Here is a 24,363-nt window from a genome sequence, read left to right as displayed (position 1 = left end):
CTCTCTCTCTCTCAAATAAATAAATAAAATCTTTAAAAAAAATTTTTTTTTTCTTGTAAAGTTTAATGGAAGGAGGTTTAGTCTGATTACAACAGTAACACCAGTGTCACTGATTTGATTTTTATAAAAATGATTTTCTCCCAGCCTCACTGAGATATAATTGATGGATACAGTGTTGCGCGGATTTAAAGTGTACAGTCTGTTGTTTTGATACACTTAGATACTGCAAAATGATCACCACTGAGGTTGGCTAATGCCTCTTATTGCGTCACATAGTTACTACTTTTTTTGTAATAAGGATCTTATTTTTCAATAAATTAAAGTCCGTGTGATACCCATGCAAGCTGGAATGCTAGCCCTCCTGTGAACAAGCACCTGACCTCAGAACAAGAAGTTTTTAAAGTCCTGAACCTTAGAAGTGTGATCTTTTTCAAAGTGAATCCATTATAATCTTGCCATTTCATACTAGATTTCCAAATACAGTTGACCCCTGAACTGTGCTAGGTCCACGTATACATGGATATTTTTCAATAAATATAGTGCAGTACTATATATTTTCCTTATGATCTCCTTAATAACATATTTCCTTTAGCTTGCTTTATTGTAACAGTACAGTGTATAATACATATAACGTGCAAAATGTATGTTGACTGTGTTATTGGTAAGGCTTCCAGCTACCAGCTGTAGGCCATTAGTAGTTAAGTTTTGGGGGAGTCAAGTTATAGATGGATTTTGGATTATGTGGGAAGTGGAGTAGGGTCAGCACTCCTAACCCCATGTTCTAGAGTCAACCTTACTTCTTCCTGTTGCTTAGTCTTGGGACTTCCTTCATTATCAGCTCAGCTCTCTCCAACTTCATCTTCACTTACAATATCATTTACTTTTCTAAATTGGATGTTTTGGTTCTTATTTTCAAAATTCAGCTTAACTCTGTATTTAAGCAGGCATTGAATCGTCCCCTTCTCTCTTGCCTTGCTATAGTGCCTTCTTTTTTCCCCTTGTTCAGCAGGTTTCACTGGATTCACAACTGCAGGGTTGTAATAGCTAGGTAAGACCATTCTCATCTCTGAAAAATATTAATTTGGGCTAACATCTGAGCCATAGCTGTCTTAGGTGTCAGAGTAGTCCCCCTTAATGTACGGCTTCACTTTCCGTGCTTCAGTTACCAGCTCAGCCACGACCCAGAGGCATGTCCTGCTTCTGACTTATCAGAGGGTCAGTAGTAGACTGATGCTACGTCGCAGTGCGTTCATCACTGACCTCACTTTATCTCACCATCAGGCATGTTCTCATCTTGTCATCACAAGAAGGGTGGTACAGAACAGTAAAATATTGAGAGAGAGAGAGACCACATTATGTAACTTTTTTTTTTTTTTAAAGATTTTATTTTATTTATTTGAGAGTGAGAGACAGTGAGAGAGAGAATGAGCGAGGAGAAGGTCAGAGAGCAAAGCAGACTCCCCATGGAGCTGGGAGCCCGATGTGGGACTCGATCCCGGGACTCCAGGATCACGCCCTGAGCCGGAGGCAGTCATTCAACCAACTGCGCCACCCAGTAACTTTTAATTACAATATATTGTTATAATTGTTGTAGTTTTATTATTGTTAATCTCTTAGTAGGCCTCATAAACTAAACCATCATAGGTGTGTGCATATAGGACATAGTCTCTACAGGGTTAAGTACTACCCATGGTTTTAGCACCCACAGGGGTCTAGGGGTGCACCGCCATGGACAAGGGGAGCTCACTGCACTGCCTACAGAGCCACAGCATTGAGAACAGAGCCTCCCATACCTGTGGCTAATTCTTGTTTTTGTTTTCAGCAGTTTCCTCTTCTTGCTCTTTTAATTTCTAGCCTCTGCCCTTTCCAGCTTCCTAGCTAAAGCTTTTTGTGCACTCACTGCTATTTCTGCCTCTGAAGAGAGGTAGACTAGGAGTCTGAGTTAAACTTCTGTTAACGCTTCTTGGTTTTTCCATTGTCTTCTCTATATCTTGACATCTCCTCTAGCATTGCTCCTGCTTCTACCCCTATACCTGTTGGTGAGCAGGAACTAGATCTGATCCACAGTGTTTCCCTTGCTTCTGGATCATGGTTTCTTCCTCTCTCTGCTTCTGGATTATGACTTCTGTATCTGTTCCTGGATTGAGACATTTCCACTCCTCGCTTCTACTGTAATGATGCCTTTAATGAGACTTTGGTCTTGAATGACTTCTGCCTCTCAAAGACTTAATTTCTTTGTGTTTGTGTCTGTCCTCACCATTTTCAGATATATTTAATCTCTCCTTTACTTTATAAGAAGAATGTTCTTTGTCAATATGTTCCTCAAATTTGTATTTCTTAGAGGATTTATTTTTAGATATATATCTTATTATTTTGCTCTCTGCGTCTGTAGCTTCTTTATTTTTTTCATACATTAGCATACTCTGCTTCTTCTCTGGCTCCTGCATTTTCTTCCTACATTATCAGACTTTCATGTTGTTTTGATCTTGATCATGATCTCAAATGATGATATCTTGAGGCTCTAGGAGAAACATACATCTGACTGCTCTTTTTTATCTTTATCTGGGGATATCTTTTCTGGAGCTATTCCATCTCATTCTGTTTTACTGCTTTATTTGAGAATCCAGTTGTTACGGACTAAATTGCGTCCCCTCAAATTTATATGGTGAGGCCTTAACCCCCACTTTGCCTATATTTAGAGATGGGTGCTTTTAAGGATGTTATTATGGTTAAATGAGTTTATAAGCGTGGTGCTCTGATCCCAAACAACTTGTGTTCTTATAAGACAGGAAGAGATACTGTAGATTTCTGTCTTTCCACGTGCACAAACCAAAGAAATTCTCATCACCATCAAAGACACAGCAAGAAGGTGGCTGACTGTGAGCCAGGAGAGCCCTCATCGGAACCAGTCCTGCCAGACCTCGATCTGGGATTACTGGCTTCCAACACTAAGAGAATAAATTTCTGTTGTTTAAGTCACACAGCCTGTGCTATTTTGTTATGGCAGCTCAAGGCAGCTAATACGCTAATCTTAATTTCATTAACCCTCTCTAGTAAAAACAACCCGTTGGCACAGTGATGCTGAGAAATAACGGTCTCCCTTTCCTCACATATGCTCTGGGCATCTTACTCCAGAGTCCTGGCTGCTGGGGCAGCACTTTTAACAATACCAGCCACCCAGAAGCTTCCCACAGACTGAATCCGTTCCCATGAGAGACCTGAGTGGCGCAAAGGGGATTTGCCATTGCTTTTTTAGTTTGTTTTTTACACCTAGTAACACCTGTAAGGTATTTTATGTCTGTATTGGGATAGGTAACTACCTTTAATTTCTCCCCCTGAAGGAAAGCCATTTGTCCCAACACTGTCAACCAGTGCATCTTTCCCCCACCAACTCAAAATATCACCTTTGTCAAAAATTGTATTTTCTTGGGGTGCCAGAGTGACTCAGTCAATTAAGCGTCTGCCTTGGGCTTAGGTCATGATCTCAGGGTCTCTGGTTGGCAGGGAGTCCTCTTCTCCCTCTGTAATCTCTCCCCCCCCCCAAATAACTAAACAAAAAAAAACTTAAAAAATTTTTGTATTTTCTTAGCATGAGAAGCCCCATGTACAATGAAGTTCCCGCACCTTGTAGGACAGGGAAGAGGAGGAGGCTTGCATGGTAGAGGGAGAGGAAGAGGATTTGGGAATGCCATCCGCTGGAGGCTACACGAATATGACACTGGGTGTGGGAGCTCTAGGCATGGAGGCAGCCTGGCGACAGTAGGCTGCAGTGACTTTTCCACAGACTGTTAGGGCTTTCATGGTTTTGGTCTTCCTAGAGTGCATCTAAAAGTATTACACACAAAATCAGCTTCTTAATTTTCTTAAGTTTCAAAACCCAGAGTGCCTATGATGTGTCCTATCCTTCATTGGGCTTACCAGCAGTGGTTTTTCAGCATAGCTTGCCTGAAATTCTTAAGACTGCAGAATTCAAGATAATGGTAGATTTTATCATGATTTGCTTTTGAATTTAGTTTATTGAGGTTCACAGTAAGTGGAAAATAATTTCAGATAATTCATTTTGTTCAGAATTGCATAGAATTCTAGAGCCAGCTTTGTTGAGCATTAAAGCAAAAGCCCACCGCCCACCTTTACTTGTTTATGGAAGGTATTGCTTTAAGAGATAGATATGATGCATTTAATCTACATTTGTATTAATTTATGGCAGGTTTTGTATGAATTTTAACCTTTTAACAAATTTCCAAAAGTGGATTATGCCTTTGATAATAATTAAAATGATTTATCACATCTGGGAGGGGGAGAAGAACATATTTTCTTATACACATGTATATGTTTCAGCATTTTATTTATCTATTATTTATTTATTAAAGATCTTATTTATTAGAGAGAGAGCACGAGCAGGGGGAGAGGCAGAGACAGGGGGAGAAGCAGACTCCCTACTGAGTAGGGAGCCCAACTCGGGGGTCAGTCCCAGGACCCTGGGTGCTCTTAACTGAAGATAGACTCTTAACCAACTGAGCCACCCAGGCACCCTGTTTAAGTATTTTATCTCCTGTCCATTGATCCATATTTTATTTCTATCTTAGTATTTTACTATTTTATTTATTTATTTTTTATTTTGCTTATTTATTTGATAGACAGAGATCACCAGTAGGCAGAGAGATGGGGGGAAGCAGGCTCCCTGATGAGCAGAGAGTCTGATGCAGGGCCCAGAGCCCTGGATCACGACCTGAGCCGAGACAGAGGCTCTAACCCACTGAGCCACCCAGGCGCCCCTGTATTTTACTATTTTATTTATTTATTTTTTTTAAAGATTTTATTTTAGGGGCACCTGGGTGGCTCAGTGGGTTAGGCCGCTGCATTCGGCTCAGGTCATGATCTCAGGGTCCTGGGATCGAGTCCCGCATGGGGCTCTCTGCTCAGCAGGGAGCCTGCTTCCTCCTCTCTCTCTGCCTGCCTCTCTGCCTACTTGTGATCTCTCTCTGTCAAATAAATAAATAAAATCTTGAAAAAAAAAAAGATTTTATTTTATTTATTTGAAAGAGAGACCACAAGTAGGCAAAGAGGCAGGCAGAGAGAGAGAGAGGGGAGAGCAGGCTCCTTGCTGAGCAGAGAACCTGATGTGGAGCTCGATCCCAGGACCCTGAGATCATGACCTGAGCCAAAGGCAGAGGGTTAACCCACTGAGCCACCCAGGTGCCCCTGTTTTACTATTTTAATGACCAAGGCTTTGCAATGAATTTTGATGTCTAGTCATTCCTTACTATAATTGTTTCTCTAAACATTCTTGGCAGAGTATTTTCATGGTTTATTTTCTGTTAAGAATTTTGACTTTGTCAGTTTCTTTTCTTTTTTTTTTTAAGTCTTATTGGGAACTTCCACACTTCTAAGTTCATTTTTTTTTTCCTCTAAAACTAGAGGACACACACCTACACAGACACAGAAGGACAGAACAGGAGAGTAAACAATAACAAGGAACTTTTGAAAGGAGGAAAGAATATGGTAATTGACTTGGCAAGTCCAGGGAAGCCACATCCTGGGCCAGCAGCAGAGAAGGCTGACAGCCAAGCTGCTACACTGCGAAGAAGCCTCACGAGGCACAGAGCTGGCAGCACAGCCCCTGGGTGTGGCGCGGAGTGGGCAGGGAAAGCTGCCTGAGCTCCCGTTAGATCCCTAAGTCCTTGCCCCACTTCCGGGTCTCTGCTTTGGTACACAGCTGGAGGATCAGATGAATGTGTGCCCTGTGAATGTTGTATACTGACTTCCTAGCCTTTTGCCGCTACTCAGCTCCCAAATTTCAGATAGCTAGTCTTTCCATCTTCAGGCTGCAGGTTGTAAAATCTCTCTGGGAAATCGGAGCAGTCTAAGGGGAAGGAATAAAAAGGCCTAAAGGGGGGCGCCTGGGTGGCTCAGTGGTTTAAGCCTCTGCCTTCAGCTCGGGTCATGATCTCAGGGTCCTGGGATCAAGCCCCACGTCGGGCTCTCTGCTCAGCAGGGAGCCTGCTTCCCCCTTCTCTCTCTCTGCCTGCCTCTCTGCCTACTTGTGATCTCTCTCTCTATCAAATAAATAAATAAATAATCTATTTTTTAAAAAATCATTAAAAAGGCCTAAAGGGATGAAGGGGAGGGTCCCCAGCAGACAGCTAGGGTTGCAGAGCTTCCAGTGAGCCTTTGATTCTTACAAATAAAAAAACAAACAAACAAACAAGGATAATCAGTAATCTGAGGAAAGCCTGTAACATGGAATGTGGAGACTAAAGTGAACAAACCGTAAAAAGCAATGTAGAGGAAGTAGAGACCATAAAAGGAAGGAGAATGATAAAACAAACCCCTATCTTTAAGCTGCTGGGAAGTAAAACCAAAAAAAACTAAATAAAAAAGAAAGTTGGAACAAAATATTCTCTTAGAAATTAAAGACCAGAGAGAAAACTGGAAGGGAAAGGATCAGAAAATGAGGAGGTCTAGTACCGCAGCAGAAGCAGCTCCAAAAAGAAAGATTAGGAACAGGAAAAGGGGGAAATTCTCAACTAAAGTATATGATAAAATTTTCCGAAACTGAGGGACTTGGGTTGCTAGATGGTAAGGGCTCACTGAGTATCCAGCACAGGGATTGAAAATAAACTCCTATGCAAGTATGTTACCTCCACGGAAAAATGTGCACCCACTGGTAAAAATGTAAAGAGTTATGGATAGTGCTGTTGTGAAATTGCAATATGTGTCTTTTGGCATATGCATATATATATGCATTTCTGTTGGGTATGTACATAGGTGTAGAATTGCTGATACAATAAAATAAGAATAAATAATAAGTAAATAATATAAATAATGTCAAAGAGTTTTCCAAATTTGCTAGAAATATGATTTCCATTTCTATTTTTTTTAAAGATTTTACTTATTTATTTGACAGAGAGATAGCAAGAGAGGGAACACAAGCAGGGAAAGCAGGAGAGGGAGAAGCAGTCTTCCCATTGAGCAGGGAGCCGGACTCAGGGTTTGATCCCGGGACCTTGGGATCATGACCTGAGCTGAAGGCAGATGCTTAACTGACTGAGCCACCAAAGCAGCCCCATTTCTCTTAGTTTAGAGCCAGTCAAAAGCTAACAACAACTCAGATGTCCCGTCTGTAGGAGAATGCATAAATATTTCTGTGAAATACTATGTAGCAGTGAATATGAACAAGCTTTTATGACATGGATTAACACGGAGGAATTCACCAGCACTGTTGAATGAAAGAAGTCAGACGAGAGAGTCCATGTTGTATGTTGCCGCCTGTGTAAATTCACAGACAGGCAGAACCAAACTGTGATGATAGGAATCAGGATGGTGGCTACCTTTGGAGGGGGATTTTGTCTGAAGGCGCATAAAGAGAGCATCTAGGAGCTGGGAGTATCCCATTGCAATATCTGGATGGTGGTTGGTTACGTGATTCTGAAAATTCATTAAGCTGGACTCTTATCATTTGTATACTTTCCTGTTTAAATGTTATATAAGTTAAAAACAAAGTTGTGAGTATGTTAAGTAATTCATGGAAAGGTGTTTTGAAGTTAATGTTAATTGGAATTAACAGAACAAAACTATGATAACACTGTAATAGTAAAAACTTTTTGTGTGTGTATACACAAAGGCCTGCGGAAAGGACTGCAAGTAGGTGGTATTTCAGTTTGTTATTTTTCTGTGTAAATTAGCACCTTATGGAGGGGGAAAGAAAACCCCATGTGTCTGCCGCTGGTTGTATTGCTATACTAAAAACAAGATTGTCTTGTCCTTGACTGTGCCCCTTAAATTGGGGTAGGTAAGGTGATTGCCTAAAGCTGGTAGTTTTTTGGTTTGTTTTGAGATTTATCATAAGGTAAGTAGTATCGTGACTGCCCCCCTTTGCTTTCAAATGTGACATTTATGAAGATGTGAATATGTTCCTGTTTCTTGATCTGTTTTTCCTTGTTTCCTAGGTTTTTGTGGAGACCCTGGATAAGTGTTTTGAAAATGTTTGTGAATTGGATTTGATCTTCCATATGGATAAGGTACCTTCTCTCCCTAACCAGGGTTACTAGAAAACTAAAAGCCTAGGTTATTTCTATCTGCCTCTACACCTTTATGTTCTTTTTGTGGCTTTTTACTCTGGGAGTAGTCCCAGATACTGTGTTTCACTTAATAACTGAAGTTTAATAGTTTTGGGAGCGTTTTGCTAAGATCTGTTACCAGTTTTAACACACACATGAGATTACTGGGCCTATGTCATCGTTCATGTTTTTATAGACATACTTTTTTTCTTGGTAGAGAGCAGTGATGTCACTAGGATGCTTGACTGCCACATTAGTGGCGTGAGAAGTTGTTTTATGTTGATTGTAAAATGAGTTCCCTTGGCATAATCCGGTGATAGTGAAGCTTTGGAAGAATCATGATGTAGGGTCCTTGACCTAGCTAGTAAAGGTTATAATTTTCCCAAAGAGGAACAGAGTGACTCAGACATTTATAACATCGTTCGAGGTCAGGTGGTATTCTGTAGGGAAGCATACTGCTGGGCAGAATTGAAGTACAAAGTACACATTCTCAGATTTGTGCTGCTGGCATCACTTTGACATGGCCTCTGTCCCCATCTGCCAAGTTAAAGGTGGGGGATAGCCAGCAAGGGGATAGGACCTGCCACATGTATTTTATCCAGCTGGGCTCATGCCGTGTCCAGTGCTATTGACCTTGGACAAGTTCCTCGTTTCCTTCAGCTGGTTTTTACCGTGTCCCATGGCCCTTGGAGAAAGCGAATGATTTTTTAGGAGACTACAACTCATTGCTAAGCCATGATCCTTTTTATTCTATTTTCATCTCAACGAGGTAGTTGTTTTTAGATCCATCATCGCTAGCTCTTTGGAGGACTTTCTTGTCATTTTTCAGGAGGATCTTCCGTCTCCGTTAACCCTCCTGAGATGTGGATGACAGTCTCCGGGCGAGTGCAGTAAGTGCATTCTTAAGGTTGGATGTTGGAATGAGTGACGTTTTCTCTCTAACAGCTAGCTTAGTGCTGAGACTCCCTGAACAACCTGGTACAAGAGAATCACAGAAGCCCATTCTTGCCAGAGATACTTCCCTTGGGGCTCCCCAATAGGCTCAAGGCATCCAGAGCTCACTGGTACTTTTGAGGAGGTCACTCTCCCTTTCCATGTGAAAGAATCTTAGAAACTTCAGAGATCTCTTTGCCTCCTCTTTGCAGGCATTTAGAGTTGCTTTGAGCTTGTCGATTGTTCAAGGTGCTGTCTTGTAATTTCCTTTAAGGAGAGCCATAGGTCAAAGCCAGTGTTCCTCTCTGCCAGTGGGCGTGGCTTTAAAAGGAAATAAAAAGCCAACAAAATGTTGTTCTTTCTCCTGTGTCTTATCTTTAAGTAAGTTCCATAAAATAGTTTGCTGCTGCTGCAGATTCCTTTCATAGTTTATAACCTGTCTATTTTTAGTTGCTCATGTGACATCAGGAAATTACCCTCCAGATTCCCTGAGATCTTTGGAAAGTGATGGCGCAAGGAGCCAGGGCTCCTTTTCCACCCGGCTCACCTTTATAGTGTGGAAGGTGTCTTTCAGCAGGTGACTTTTTTTAGTTCCACCTCAGGCTTGTCCTTGCCCTCACGTAGAACTCACATAGGTTGCTAATTCAGGCTTACCTTCTAGGGCTAGGTAGGCAAAGGACCTGTCAGAAGACAATAGGAATGTCACCTTGAACTCCATCCTTCTGGACTGAAGAAACCTCTCTATCCTAAGTCTCCTTACCTCCTCGCCCTCCCTTTCTTCCTGGCTTAAAGGAAAGTGTGTTTCATCCCATGTGGAGAGCCAGATCCCCTTCCTGTCTCTCCCCACCATACACCACAGCGACTCGGAGCTGTCTGTATCTGTTCCTTCTCCTGGGGCTGCAGTCTCTCACAGAACCCACCTGTTCCTTGCTTCTGCCGTCCTTTTAACTGGTGTCTCATCTCCAGTCTTGCATTTAAGGTGAACATCTTGAGTGCGTGAGTGATTCACATCCAGTCTTGCATTTCTGCTTCATCTGTTCCCTTTCTGGAGCCCTGTCTCCTGGTTTTCATTCTCACCCAAAAGGCACTGTAATTTCCTAATCCTGTTTGCCAGTATCACGTTCTGGATGGTTTCTGCAGCATTCAGTGCTACTGATTCTTCATGAAGTGCTGCCTTCGTAGACCTTTTTCCACCGGTGCTTCTGTTACACAGAACCCTGTCACCTCTTACCCTCTTCCCACTTCTGTCGCTGACTGATGTTGTCAGTCATCTCTTAACTCACTCTTCTCGCACTCCTGTTTCTAGCCTAGATCTCATCCTGTTGTCTTATTTAAATTATCCGTCTGGGTCATTCCCAAACTTGTCATTTCTAGTCCAGGATGGCCCGAGTCCCATGCCTGTATTTCCCGTTGCTGGAGGCATTTCTCCCTCCTTTCATTCCAGCATCTCACTTCTTCCCGCCACTTCTTATCCAGAGCCAGGTTTGGCCTTGTCTCCTGAAAACCGTTTCTTCCTCCAGCCTCCCTTTTCCACTGGTGCAGCCACCATCCTCTGGCGAGTGCACTCAAAACCTCAAAACTTTGCCTCCCGCTTCTTTGCTAGGAATAGCCAGTCAGTTGCTAAAACCTGTCACTTCTCTCCATAGACTCCTTAAATCCATTCTTACATTCACCAGTTATTAACATTTGTACACCTGCTTTTACATCTCTCTATATGCATATATGGTTTTCTTCTCGACCCATCCGAGTTTGTTGCAGACGTCATGAGCTCTCATCCCTAAATACTTTAGCAGACATCTCCCGAGAGCAAGGACATTGTCTTATATGTTAGGCATAATTCTGTAATTAATGCAATAAATTAAACACAGCATAATTAACATAGTTGAAGTCTAACACCAAAAAATACTATTATTCAAAATATAGTTTGTATTTAAATTTCCTCCCTTCCCCCACTAATGTCATTTATATTTTTAACACCGATTTGCAACTATGGGTCAAGCACTGTCTTTACTTATGGTGCCTCTTGATTTCAGTTGTGTCTGTCAGGTTTTCTAACCTTGCTTCTTCTTCCTTCTTGTTGATCCTGCATGTGGAAATTATATATATATATATATTCCCCCCCCCCCCCAAAGCCCCTATTAGACTAGCTGCTTACTTGAGCACAGACCAGTTTTGGTCCTGTTATCAAGCCTTGACCCCCTGGCCAGGCATTCCAGGCTGTCTACAGTTGTCCCTATTCTATCTTGGCCTTGTTTACCATTTCTTCTCTGCTGCAGCCAGACTGGACCAGTCTTAGTCACGTTGTAATTCCTGCTCAGAGCCTCTGCCTGAATTGCCTTTCACATCTTTTTGTAACTGAATCCAGCCTGTCATTCAGGCTCAGCTCGAATCCTACTGCCCTAAAGCTTGTCCTCATCGCCCTGGGCTATTATGATCTCTATGGACCACATAGAGTGCTATTTCTGGCCATATGTTACTTAGTTTATATAAGCTTGTGTGTTTCCCATACTTGATTAGGTTATCCTTATCTTTGTGTTTGCCCTGTCTCCCTCACCAATTCCAGCATGGTACCTGAGTGAGGTTAATCTTCACGGTGAGCGTTCCAAGGATTGCCATCTACCTAGACTCATCAGGTTGTTCATGGTTTAAGCTGCTACAGGCTGGGTAAAGTCTGATTTCACAGTCTCTGGGGTAGTCTTCAATCCAGACTGTGCCGTTTAGAACTTATTTTACCTGGGGCATTTGATTCCCTTTTGCTTTCAGAGATACCCAAATAGCTCAATGTCAGGACTAAGTGGGTGTTGATGTTAATTATGATCAAATAAAACCATATGGGATGCCTCTCTGCTTGCTTATAATCTCTCTCTGTGTCCAATAAAAAAATAAATAAATCTTGAAAAAAACCCCGAAAACATAAGGGTAGCGTAACATTTTGATCTACGAGTCGCTCATCAGCAAAGCTGGATTTGGCACTCAGTTGGGCTTTGAGGATTTGGTCATCAGAGTCACAATTCAGTGGCTGCATCAAGGGAGTTTATCCAGGCTTTTTATGGACTTGGGTTTGCCATGGGCTGTCTCAAGAGGGTTGGAACGTATGTTTTTGGGAGGGTCTGAGGCCAAGAAACCTCATAGTATGGAATTTAAAAATCTCTTGCTAAGTATAGACTGCTGAAGTGGGAAAATGCTGAGGGCTCAAAATTGGAATGAACTGCTGAGCCCAAGATGAAAGGATCATAAATGTCATAAAGGACGGTGCTTCCTTAATGTCCCTTCTGGGAACAGAGCTTGTGATAAGGGCTCATTAAGGCCCTCCACACCCTGATGACTTTAAGGCCTTCCACACCTTAGTGACGTTGAAGCAGGTATCCTGATTGCTGGTCTCCAAAAAATGGAAGACAGTGAGGGGACACATACTTTGTGTGTTTTTAGTGCGGAAGAAGCTACTGTTTTGGCATAGAAGAATAAGACATTCTGTTTGAGTTCTAGTGCTTGAGGAGGTCCTAGTTGGCATGCTGACCGTGTCTTTCTGGCTACCTGTGCTACCTGTGTCTGGCTACCTGTGTCTTTCTGGCTTACGCCTAAGAGGGAGGAGGGGAGCCTAGGGCAACCTTTGGTCCCATTGCATTCCGAGCCCTTCTCTGCTGATGCTTGACAGATAAGAATTTTGTGGCAGAATATTTTTCAGAGGCCAATATCTTATCCTTTCAGAACAACTGGCAGAGACTAGCAATGACGATTTCTTAAATTTCTGACATCACTGTACTTTGTTGAAAGAGAAAGAAAAGCCGAGGCTGCTCCAAACCACTCTTACTGTCTGCTGCACTACTTCACGGTCCTTACTTCTTGAACTTTGCACTGCCTCATTGTCTGCTACTTGAAATTGTAAGAGCCTGTTTGCTTTGTTTAGTCATTCCTTATTAATGGTTAAGGGGTTAAGGGCATTGGGATGATAGTGTATACAGCATAGCAAAAGCTGACCTTTAGAGCTCTCTGTTTGTTAATCCTGCTTTTCAATAAAACCCAGTGTTTGTCCGGACTATAGTCCGCAGTAAGCTTAATACTAATGATATTACTTGGATATATTGCAGCGGAAACATGTTATATATTACTTTGTTGTTTTGTGGGTGCCCTTAAAGTCTGGAAATGAGATCAGTTTTACTGTTCTTGTGTTATCCTTTGTGATCCAAGAGAGGGTTGACCTATTCTGAAGCAAAACCCAGAATTTCTTTTTTTTCTTTAAACCCAGAATTTCTTAATCCCTAGTTGAGAACCCTTGTCAGGCTTGGTGTTTGTATCAGTCTAAGTAGACAAGGTAATACATAACTCCAAAAACTCCAGTTTTTCACTCATGCTGTGGTGTGTCTGTGCGCTATAGTCACTTGGGTGTTCAGGCTGATGACATCCTCCTCACCATATACTTGCAGCTGGACTGACATTTCATTGGTGTGGCAAGTCACCTGCCCACACCTAAGTGGCTAGGGAAATGCCTTCATTCCATGTACCCAGGACAGGGCCGGGGGGTGGGAGGTTGGACCTGATACAGTTTTGAATGTTACTAATGACTACCACACTTTTTCCACTTATTTTCTTAGAGGAAAAGCTGACATTTGCTTCAGGATCAACTTATGGGCAGGATCCTAGAAGTTTTGGTATCCGAAAGACAGAGCAGTGCTCATGAAAGAGGGAAGCGTAGTTGACTCTTAGAAAAAGGCATCTCATGTAGCAGCTTTTCAGTTTCTCTACCAGAACATATGACATTCCTATCCTATACCTCTCACATGAATTTAAGGTGTTTAGGAAATTAAAATTCCTTAACAGAATAAATTGCTTCCACCTCCTTCCTTAGAGAGGCTTTCCTCAAATCATCTATCCTTACCTTGGCTCTCTGACCTAAAGCACTGATGTCTGTTAAGAATGTTTTTTTTTTTTCTTTTTTCTTTTTTCCCCTCTGATTATCAGACAAATAAAAAACATTTATTAACGAGGAGGACCCTGTGCTAGATACGGAGATGCAAAGATGGAAAAGAAAATGCCCTACCCTCAAGAAGCTGATAGGCCAGTTAGAAGGGTGGGTCCCTTAGAGATGTTCCTCGGTCTTGGAGGAAGCAACATTTTTGGAAAAGACATCGTAAGTCGAGTGTAATTTCTCGGTAGGCATGGTGTTATATGAGTGGGCTCTCGTCTTGCACTACTTTTTATAGAAGTGAGCACAGGCACCGCTTTTAGTCCCATGTATTTATGGTATATCTGCATATTATTGTTACCTTGTAAAACTAAAGTGTATATGAATTATTCCTATAGAATAATATAGTTCCTAATCATTAGTCCTGTGATTTAATGATACATGATCAGTGGGAGAGAAAGAAAAGTGGGACTTTGAAGAGATGCGTCTCTGAGGCTCTGAAGTGGACGTGGCCAGGGTCGGTGGTGGCCCACCTGTGCTCTGGCTGGGCATCTGGGGTCCTAGACATGGGAGCACATGTTGGGCAGCCTGCTGAGCACAGCGGCTGTTGCTGAGTCATAACAACACGGGTGAGGCTGGGCAAGTACCACAGGTGTGGCGGCCCAAAGTCAGGTAGCTGGGGAAAAACCCTAGCAGCGTGAGGTAGAAGATCAGGGCTGCCCGAGAGGAGCAGTGAAGGCTGTACAAATTCCTGAGCAGAGACTCACCAAGGGAAGAGACAGTCACAGGAAGGGAAGTTCATGTCCATCCAGTCTGGTGCCAGGCATTGCATTAGGCACTTTATGCCCAGTCATCTTTCATAAAGGGGATGGTAATACCCGTGCATAACAGGCCAGCAAGCTGATGCACAGGCTGAAAGGCCCAGAATATTAAAGACCGACATTCTCGGGCTGCCTGGGTGGTTCAGTCACTAAGCATCTGCCTCCGTTTGGCTCAGGTTGTGGTCCTGGGATGGAGCCCTGCATCGGGCTCCCTGCTCAGCGGGAGGCCTGCTTCTCCCCTTTCCCACTCCCCCTGCTTGTGTTCCCTCTCTTGCTGTGTCTCTCTCTGTCCAATAAATAAATAATCTTAAAAAAGAAAAAAAGCATGAAGACTGCTGATAAAACAAGTGTGTATATTGTAAACAACCACATTCTTTGCATTAAAGCTCAGATGTCAGAATTCGAGAGTTTTAAAGCATGAACTTTATATAGATATGTAGACATTTATGAGATTGGTCCATTTTTAATTCCAAAACCAGAATTCTAGGAGGCAAAGCAGTAGGAAGTGAAGGTATGGCAAAGGGTGGGGAGGAGTGTGTGAACATGAGGGGAGACTTGGAACCACCCGTACACTCAGCTCCAGCTGCACAGCGTCAGCCAGCGCAGGGGCTGTCGACAGGTCGGGTAGTGCAGTTTTTCACTGAATTGCTGGTATTTACCATCCCTGACCCCCTCGACTAAATGCCAGCAGGGCCTCTGCCTCATACCTGTGCAGATGCCGTCGGGTGAGAGCACGGCGTGAAGGACTGAGGCTGAGCAGACTGTGGAGAGCCTCGTCGTCTGCGGTGCTGAGTCCAGCGGGCATTTTCCAGGGTCTTTCTCACGGAGCTATTTCCGCACTTGCTCCTCCTTAGAGCCGTCTTTGTTCTAGTTCCTTTCCGTTCTAGTTCCCATGGCACACGGTCGCCTGGTCTTTTATTTACCTTTCTGGCCATTCCGTCCGGCCTTTTAGGCTTCTTGTAGTTTAATCCCCTTTCTCTTTTCTTTCTTTCTTTCTTTCTTTTTTTTTTTTTTAATAGATTTAGGAGAGGAAGGAAGGACATTCTTTATTTTTTTTTTTTTTAAGATTTTGTCTATTTGACAGAGATAACAAGCACGCAAAGAGGCAGGCAGAGAGAGGGGGAAGCAGGCTCCTCTTCTCTTTTCTTTTAGACACTCTCTTCTCAGGAAGTCTCCCACAGCCATCAGTCTGCTGCTGACTTCTAAGTTCCCAGCCGAGCTCACTTCATTTCGAACTCACTCATGTCCAGAACTGCGTCTCTAGCCCCTGCATCTCCAGACCGACAGTTCTGAATTACCCTTCCAGAAAGTCTTCGAAAACCCTTTCTGACATTCCTCTCCCTGCCCATAGACGGAATAAGTGTACTTTCCTTGTCCCCCCACAGCACCGCTCAACTACTTTTGTCATTATCTTTAACATCATGTGTTGTTTTTGCTCATTTACTTGATTAAGAACACGGACACCAGGGACGCCTGGGTGGCTCAGTTGGTTGGACGACTGCCTTCGGCTCAGGGCGTGATCCTGGAGTCCCGGGATCGAGTCCCGCATCGGGCTCCCAGCTCCATGGGGAGTCTGCTTCGCTCTCTGACCTTCTCCTCGCTCGTGCTCTCTCTCACTGTCTCTCTCTCTCAAATAAATAAATAAAATCTTTAAAAAAAAAAAGAACACGGACACCAGAGCCTGCGTGCCTGGGCTTGAGTCCTGCTTCTGCAGTAGGAATTGTATGACTTGTGTCTTAGGAACTTTGGCGTGGACGGGAATGATGAGAGCGCCTAGCTCTTGTTTACCCCTCACCCACCTCATACCATTGTTAAGGTGGGCATCAGACTGTCTCATTCACCACTGTGAATCTGGTTAACACAATACTTATATAATACTGGCTCCTCAGTTCTCGTTGAATTCATTTTATCTATCTACTCTTCTAGGTGGTTGGTAAAGTTAAAACATTCCTATCTTTATGAACCTTATATCTGGTAGGAGAAGATAAAATGTATATTAGGTGGTGTTAAGTGCAGGGGAGAAAACAGAGCAGGTCAGAGTTGGGTATATTGGGTGGCTGGGGAAGCTATCTCTGATAAGGTGGCATGTGAGCGAATAGTTGGAGGAAGTAGAAATGAACAAGATGTGGCTTTCTGGACAGGAACCTTCTAGGTAGATAGACTAGCAGGTACAAAGACCAAAGACCTAGAGGCCAGTATGGCTGGATGAAAGTGAGAAAGGTGGGAAGTACAGGTGACCCTTGAACAACACAGTTTTGACTTTGTGGGCCCACTTATATGCAAGTTTTGTCTGTTTAATAAATACAGTCTAGTATTGTAAATGTATTCTTTTCTTCCTTATGATTTTCTTCTTTTGTTTTTTAAGATTTTATTTATTTATTTGACAGAGGGAGATTGAGAGAGATCACAAGTAGGCAGAGAGGCAGGCAGAGAGAGAGAGAGGGAGAAGCAGGCTCTCAGCTGAGCAGAGATTCCGATGCGGGGCTCGATCCCAGGACCCTGAGATCATGACCTGCGCCGAAGGCAGAGGCTTTACCCACTGAGCCATCCAGGTGCCCCTCCTTATAATTTTCTTTCTTTCTTCTTTTTTTTTTTTTTTTTAAAGATTTTATTTATTTATTTGATAGAGATCACAAGTAGGCAGAGAGGGAGGCACGGGGTGGGGAAACAGGCTCCCTGCTGAGCAGAGAACCTGATGCGGGACTTGATCCCAGAAACCTGAGGCTTTAACCCACTGAGTCACCCAGGCGCCCCTCCTTATAATTTTCTTAAACGTTTTTTTCCCTCCAGCTTACTTTAAGAATACACTAAAGAGTACATATAACATACAAAATATGTGTTACTTGACTCTTTATGTTATTGGTAAGGCTTCCAGTTAATTGTAGGCTATTAGGAGTTGAGTTTTGGAGAAGTCAAAAGTTCTATGCAGATTTTCGACTATGTCGGGGTGGGGGGCGGAGTAGTCAGTGCCCCTAACTCCCATGTCATTCAAGGGTTCTCTGTAACAGGAGTTGAGGTACGGGGGGAAAGAGGATCACATTGGTCATTGTAAGTCATTGTTACAGAAGAAGTTAGTAAGAATTTCTGCCTCTGGGGAGGATATCTATGTAAGTGTAGGGAATGACTTTTGAGAAATGTACCATGTGCATGTATTGCCTGTTTATCAGTTGGTGTCTTAAGGCCCACTGCGCTGAAGAATATAGGCAGTTTTCTCTCTCTCCAAGCTTTATTGCCTAGCATGGTAAATAGTTAAATTGCTCTCTGCTGCTCTAAGGCAAAGTCTGAGCTCTAAGCCAAATAAGTTGATAGATGGTCTGCAAACTAGCCCCTTCACCCTAGCCTAGGAACTATAATTTATAGCCGGAGCACCAATGTGGAGGGCCAAGGGAGTGTGTGCAGAGCAAGGCTAATGGCCCAGGGTGTGCCTTAGGATACATTTATGACTCTGAAGGCAGATGGATCTGCAGGCTTGGTGAAGACAATACACTAGATTTAATTCCCAGTCGCCGTGAAATCTTTGTGGCCTTACCTGTTAATGACCTCAAGAATCAAGGTTCTGTAGAGAACAAATTGTCGAACCCATTTGTGATGTTAGCCAGGTCTGTACCATGGTACCATAAGATACTTTCAGCAGCTGTAGCAGAGGCCTGCCCTGGTCCAACCCCACTGCTTTAACTGCTGAGACTATTGAAGAAAAGTCATCCTGTCAAAGCCAGGAGCTGAGCATTTCCCCGTGTGGCCTTTTAGATTTTCAGACTCCGCATGCCTGAATTTACCCTGTATGTATCATGTTTAATGATGTTGGTTATGGAAACCTCCAGAAAGGAATGGAAGGCTCTCTGCTGACTGGGCCCAACCTTTTGGACTTTAAGACTGCTGCTCCTTTTTCTACCTATAGAGAGAGAAATGGGTGTGTGCCCCATATCTCATTTCCCGGGCACCATGCTGATTTTCTCCTTGTGCATTCACCTTTGAGTACACACATGCTTTAATCCAGATGGGCGATGGCATCTACATTTCTTTCTTTCTTTTTTTTAAGACTTTTGAATTTTATTTTATTTTAGAGAGAGTGAGAGCGAGAGTATGGGTACACAAGTCGGGGGAGGGGCAGTGGGAGAGGGAGAGAATCCCAAGCGACTCCATACTGTGGGCTGAGCCTGACACAGGGCTCAATCCCACAACCCCAAGAACATGACTCGAGCCAAAACCAGCAGTCAGACACCCAACTGGCTGAGCCATCCTGGCGCTCCATGACATCTGCCTTTCATTCAGACCAAGCTAATGGCTGTGTCTCCCAGAGTGTATGATATCCCTTCGTGTGGATGACCTGCTACTGCACCACACCACTCATATTCTCCCTCCTCCACCTCCTTTCCTGCCTACCCTTCTCACCCACTACCCTCTCCACCCAGCATCTTCTCCTCAACATCCCCAGCCTGTCGGCAACATCGTTCCCTTTAACGCATGAAGTCTTGGGATGCCGCTTTTCTTCCTAGTTCTAAGTGATCACCAGGTGGTCTCAGTTCTTCGTTCAGTATTTTCTCCAGGTCCACTTTTACCTTTTCTTCTCTTTTCCTTTTTTTTTTCTTTCTGTGACCTAAATCCAGGTAACTAACATAGAGCTCTAGCAACTAAATCCAGTTTTTCCCGCAGCCTTCCTCACGGTCTGATCCTCCACAGAAAACATTTCTCCCACTGTCCCTTTAATCGATATTCTTCCCTTTTGCTTCCAAGGATTTCTGGATCATGGAGCCTCCTGGCCCTTAGCATCTCTGTGCTTGGGGACCCAGACCGCTCAGGCCCATGAGACGTCTCTTCCACACACACAGTGCCAGTTCCCACGTCTTTGCCTGTGCCCACACCAGTCCCTCTTCACGCCCAGCACCCTCACGTCCCCCGTCAAGCTTTCCAGGCTTCAAGACCCAGCCCAAGTTTTACATTTGATGAATTTTTCTCTGAACTCCAGTGTTCTGGTTCTCCTTGCTCTAACGTTTTTAGTCCTAATTGTTTCCACTATATTGAAAACTGTCAGAATAGTGTCAGTTTGTAATGCGGTGTTGGTTTTCTAACAGCACAGAGCACGCAAACATAGTTGACTAGTCGATGTAATATATGTCCTTATTCTGTGTGTGCATGTGGGGTTTTTTTCAGTTTTCAAAATGCTTTTCAGATACAATGTCTGATTAGCACAGCTAGAGGCCTCTTTTTGTAAACAGATTTTAATTAGTTTTTGACTTTGAAGGTTTCTGACCTGTGCATGCTCGCTAGTTTCAGGGTAGGACTCTCTGAGATTTGCTGTTGCTCCCTTGGGAGATAGATGACCTTTGGACGGATGCAGAAGAGCCCTTTGTTCCTTGAGGGGCTTCTGCCTGAAGTGGCCTTACAGACTTCCGGCTCTGCTGGCTTCTAATTGTGACTTAGGCAACCTTCTTGAAGACCTCCTTGTGCCTCACTGTCTTCAGTTGTAAAACAGGAATGATAACATACTTCTTTGATTCTCTGACTCCCTTTTTTTTTTTTTTTAATTTATTAATTTGAGAGAGACTGAGTGAGAGAGAGCATGAGAGAGGAGAAGGTCAGAGGGAGAAGAGACTCCCCAAGGAGCTGGGAGCCCGAGGCGGGACTCCATCCTGGAAGTCCGGCATCATGACCTGAGCCGAAGGCAGTCGCTCAACCAACTGAGCCACCCAGGCGCCCTCTGACTCCCATTCTTGGTAATATTTTTGATTTTAACATCTCAAGGCAAGATTTGTCTTACATCACTGGCATTTCATAGTCAGATTGGCAACATTTTTCTCATTTAGTGGTACATAAAATAATGGTGTGTTTTATTGTCGGTGGAGTACGGTAACTTGGCTTTGGTGGAGTACAGTGACAGCCAGCACTCCCTGTTGTTTTGAGGATTGGAGTTTGTAACTGCCACGCTCAACACGTGGTGATCTTGTCTTTATTTTTACCTTTTCCCCACACTGTTCTCTCTGGCTCCACTATTACTCCCTTAAATCCATCATTTACACACCTGCCTAATGACATTAAAAATTTATTTTGACTGTCTCCCTCCCTTGTTTGAATTACTCGGCAGCTCTGTACCCTACACAGCAGTGAGTCTTATAGAAGAGGAGGACACGCCTCACTCCTTGCCCTGCTTCTTACGAACCATTATGAATGTAAAATGACACCTGAGTGATGGAGCACGTGTGTCATACAAATGGGTTTTCATGAGTGTAGAAAGAGTTGGGGACCACTTCCAAAGGGATGGCACTGAGTCCCCTTCAGTGTTGTTTACAAAGACCTCTGACATCTGTCTCAGCCTGCCTCTCCAGGCTCAGCTCTCCCCATTTCTGGTTCTGAACTTTGAGCTACAGCAGTATGGAGTTATTTATACAGCTTGTCTTTAAGGATGTCATAGCTTCCTAAGTTTCTGACCCAGCTTGTAAAGGGCTGGAGAGGGCGGAGCAGGGTCCATGGCCATCCCAGGAACAATGCTTTAGAAGGGACAGGAACTTCATCTCCTTAGAAACAGGTTTGTGGATCAGAACATGACATTTGGAATTTTTTCTTGATGGCCAAATGAATTGTTTGCCTGCCATTTGGTCAGATTAAAAAGATGATAGAATTCCAGAGGAGAGGACAGGGACTTACTCTTTGCTGCTTCACTGGACAGAGGTAAGTCCAGGGGATGGCAGTGGTTCCAAGCATGTTGCAGCTCAGAGCAGTTAAGAACATTCTGATGGTTACTGCTGCTCCACAGTACTCTGGACAGCTTAGGAACCCAGTGAGCTGTCGCTGCTTAGGTGAAGTACCTGTTCTTTCAAGAGCTAAAGAATAAATCCTGGGTGGCTCAGTGGGTTAAATCCTCTGTCGTTGGCTCAGGTCATGATCCCAGGGTCCTGGGATCAAGCCCTGCATTGGGCTCTCTGGCAGGGAGCCTGCCTCCCCTCTCTCTCTGCCTGCCTCTCTGCCTGCTTGTGAAAGAAAAAAAAAAAAAAAATCTTAAAAAAAAGAATAAATTCCTGCTTCGGGAAGGAGGTTGGACCAGATGACTTTGATCGTAATTACTGCATTAACTAGTATTCGTCAGGTACTTATTTACATGGCAGGCACATAAGAGCTCAGTGCTTGATATACAATGTCTCATTTATTTTCTTCATCATCTTACTTTGTCTTTAGGTTAGGCCTCTCAGATGAGAACTCTAGTTCTCCCCATTTTACAGAAGAAACTGAGCTTAGAGATAGGAAACCTCAGTTTCCTTAAGGTCACACAATTCTGATACGTAGCAGAGACAGAATTCAGACCCTGGACTTGCTGATTCCAGAGCCACACTCCCCACATGCTGCCCTTCGTGTCCTCTCCTGCTTTAGCGTCCTCAGTGTGGAAAGAGATGGGATCTGGGTCTTGTTTGTTAGCAGTTAACCAGTCAGAGAGAGGAGAAAACTCAAGAGGGCAAGGCCTGGGTCACTTTCTTCAGCCAGTACTTTGCTTAACATTTGGGACCTGTATTGCAGAATACTGGAGATAGGCAGGGAATGAAGGAGGATGAAACCGCAGACGAGCAAGAAAAAGTCCTGCTGGGACCCTTTAAAAACTGCACCCTTGAGAGCACTGCAGCTTATAATAGGCATTCTTTGGGGAAAAGAAAAAAAATTTAGGAAAGAAGGAATACTGTGCAATGAGCATGCTTCGCTGCGGTCAGCTGTACATACACGGTGTCAGACAGGAAGCCAGTGAGTGAGGAATCCTTTTATTAAAAAATTCTTAGCAGGGCACGGAGAATAGTTCGTGAGTTGCAGGGCGCTGTGCCGTCCCCTCTGCCCAGATGCCTTCTCCGTTTACCAGTTCGAGACCCACCCTCTGAACCGCCATAGCGTTTGGTACTCGGGTCACAGTACTGTCATAGCCGCCTTTTATTACAGCTCATTTCCTACCTGCTTTATCTTCCTTAACTTGATTTCAAGCTCTTTGAGGACAAGGTTCACCTCTTATCTTCCTTTCCTCCTCCTAGCTCTCCCCATTCTGTGATGTTAAGCATATTTGAAAGCAGATGTTGTTACAGGTCACATCCTTTGGGTGAAAATGAGTGAACGCCTCAACCCTCACACATCATCTTGTGTGTAGGGAGAACACTGGGCTCGCACGTGCATTGTTAGCTTATACGGGTTCGACCTTCACCATCTGGAAAAAAGATGGAGGCGAACAATTCCAGATCCTGAGGGATCCCAGCCACAATTCTGCTCAGTTCCTGTGTGTCTGGAGTGCGTGTGAAATGGGCTCTTCTTTGTCTCTGCTCTTTCATGCCTGTCATGTGCCTCTCATAAACATCTTCTGGTGCTTGGACCGATTTTCATGCTTAAAGATACAGTTCGGCTTTTCGGGCTGTGCCCCTTCCCGAGCTGGCCACTTCACCAGTGCCGCTGGTGGCGGAGGACTACAGACGGTGTCGGGGCTGTGGGGCTATGCGTGTTTCTGTCCCTGCGGGTGGCTTACAGCTGACAGGTGGAGTCATGAGGTTCCACTAGACTCGTCCTGTTGCGTTGAAAGAATGTGGGATCATATGAGTGTGAGAAAGAGAGAAAATCACGGGCAAGGGATTGAGCTTTGTGGAGTTACGTGACAAGAAGACATCTGGAGAGAACAGTGCAAATGTCCTGTCTCCATCTGAAGATTAAGGGAGGTCATACACATAATTCCGGAGACGCCCATAACAAGGAAAAGAGAAAAATAGAACTTTACGAAGCAGGTTGTTTCTTTGACTGCCTTCAGACAGCCCTGTGGCCGCGTTCCCAGGGGCATCTCGGAGTCAGAGTGCATTCACTAACGGAAAATAGCAATGAGCAGTGAAGAAAAAAACTAAATTGTGTTTGTCGTATCTTGTTTTAGAAGTCCCAGGAATGTGAAGCATGCTTCGTTTTGTTTCATTACCATTCTCTACCCAGTTTATCAAGAGTTTTGTTATGTAATACCTCTCTACAGCATCATTGTTTTGACAGTGCAGATACCTTAGAGTAATAGAATATTATTCTATTATTCTAAATAATCCTGGTGCCTCTCTGCTGTCCCTTGTGTCATTGCTGTCATGTATCTCACTTATACCTAGGCAAGTGTATACACACAAGCGTGCATCGTAAAACGCTGCTTCTGCTGCTTCTGCTGCTTCTTCTTTGGACTTGCTTATCCTTTATCTTTTTATTCTAGCCCGGTGCGTCGATCTCCAAATTCCAGTTTTCTCACCCCTCAAAACAATGTAAGACTTGGAGCTCCTGGTCTTGTGTTAATAATTCTGCATCAGGTTTTCTGGGATATCTTCTGATCTTTTCAATATATAAAATCGAGTTACATATTTTTTCTATTAATCTTTGAATATCTTTTCTCTCTCCTATTGTTCTGTTTCTCTTTCTGGCATACCAGTTATGCACACGTTATACTGCTCTCTTTTTTTTTTTTATTTTTTAACTTTTTGACCCCCTTGACCCATTTCTCCCACCCTCTTCATCATCCCCTTTCCCCTGCCTTGACAAGCACCATCTGTTCTCTATATTTATGAGCTTGGTTGGGTTTTTTTGTAATTTGGGTTCTTTTTTTTAAGATTCCATATATAAGAGGAGCACCTGGATAGCTCAGACGGTTGAGCGTCTGACTCTTGGTTTC

The 24,363-nt window shown here is 43.6% G+C and overlaps 1 protein-coding gene and 1 pseudogene across 1 annotated transcript in view; one reads left to right on the top strand and one right to left on the bottom strand.

Annotated features, from left to right (window-relative positions):
* Nucleotides 1-24,363, top strand: part of LOC122893864 (AP-3 complex subunit sigma-2) — a 53,140-nt gene that overhangs the window by 13,369 nt on the left and 15,408 nt on the right. Inside the window, exon 4 of the mRNA XM_044231155.1 lies at nt 7,950-8,021. Within this exon, the coding sequence (XP_044087090.1) occupies nt 7,950-8,021 (72 nt within the window). The remainder of the gene's footprint in view (nt 1-7,949; nt 8,022-24,363) is intronic.
* LOC122894029 lies at nt 1,820-3,938 on the bottom strand (annotated as a pseudogene).

Source organism: Neovison vison, chromosome 13 (assembly GCF_020171115.1).
Source record: "Neovison vison isolate M4711 chromosome 13, ASM_NN_V1, whole genome shotgun sequence".
NCBI lineage: Eukaryota > Metazoa > Chordata > Mammalia > Carnivora > Mustelidae > Neogale > Neogale vison.
This window is presented reverse-complemented; position numbering and strand designations above follow the sequence as displayed.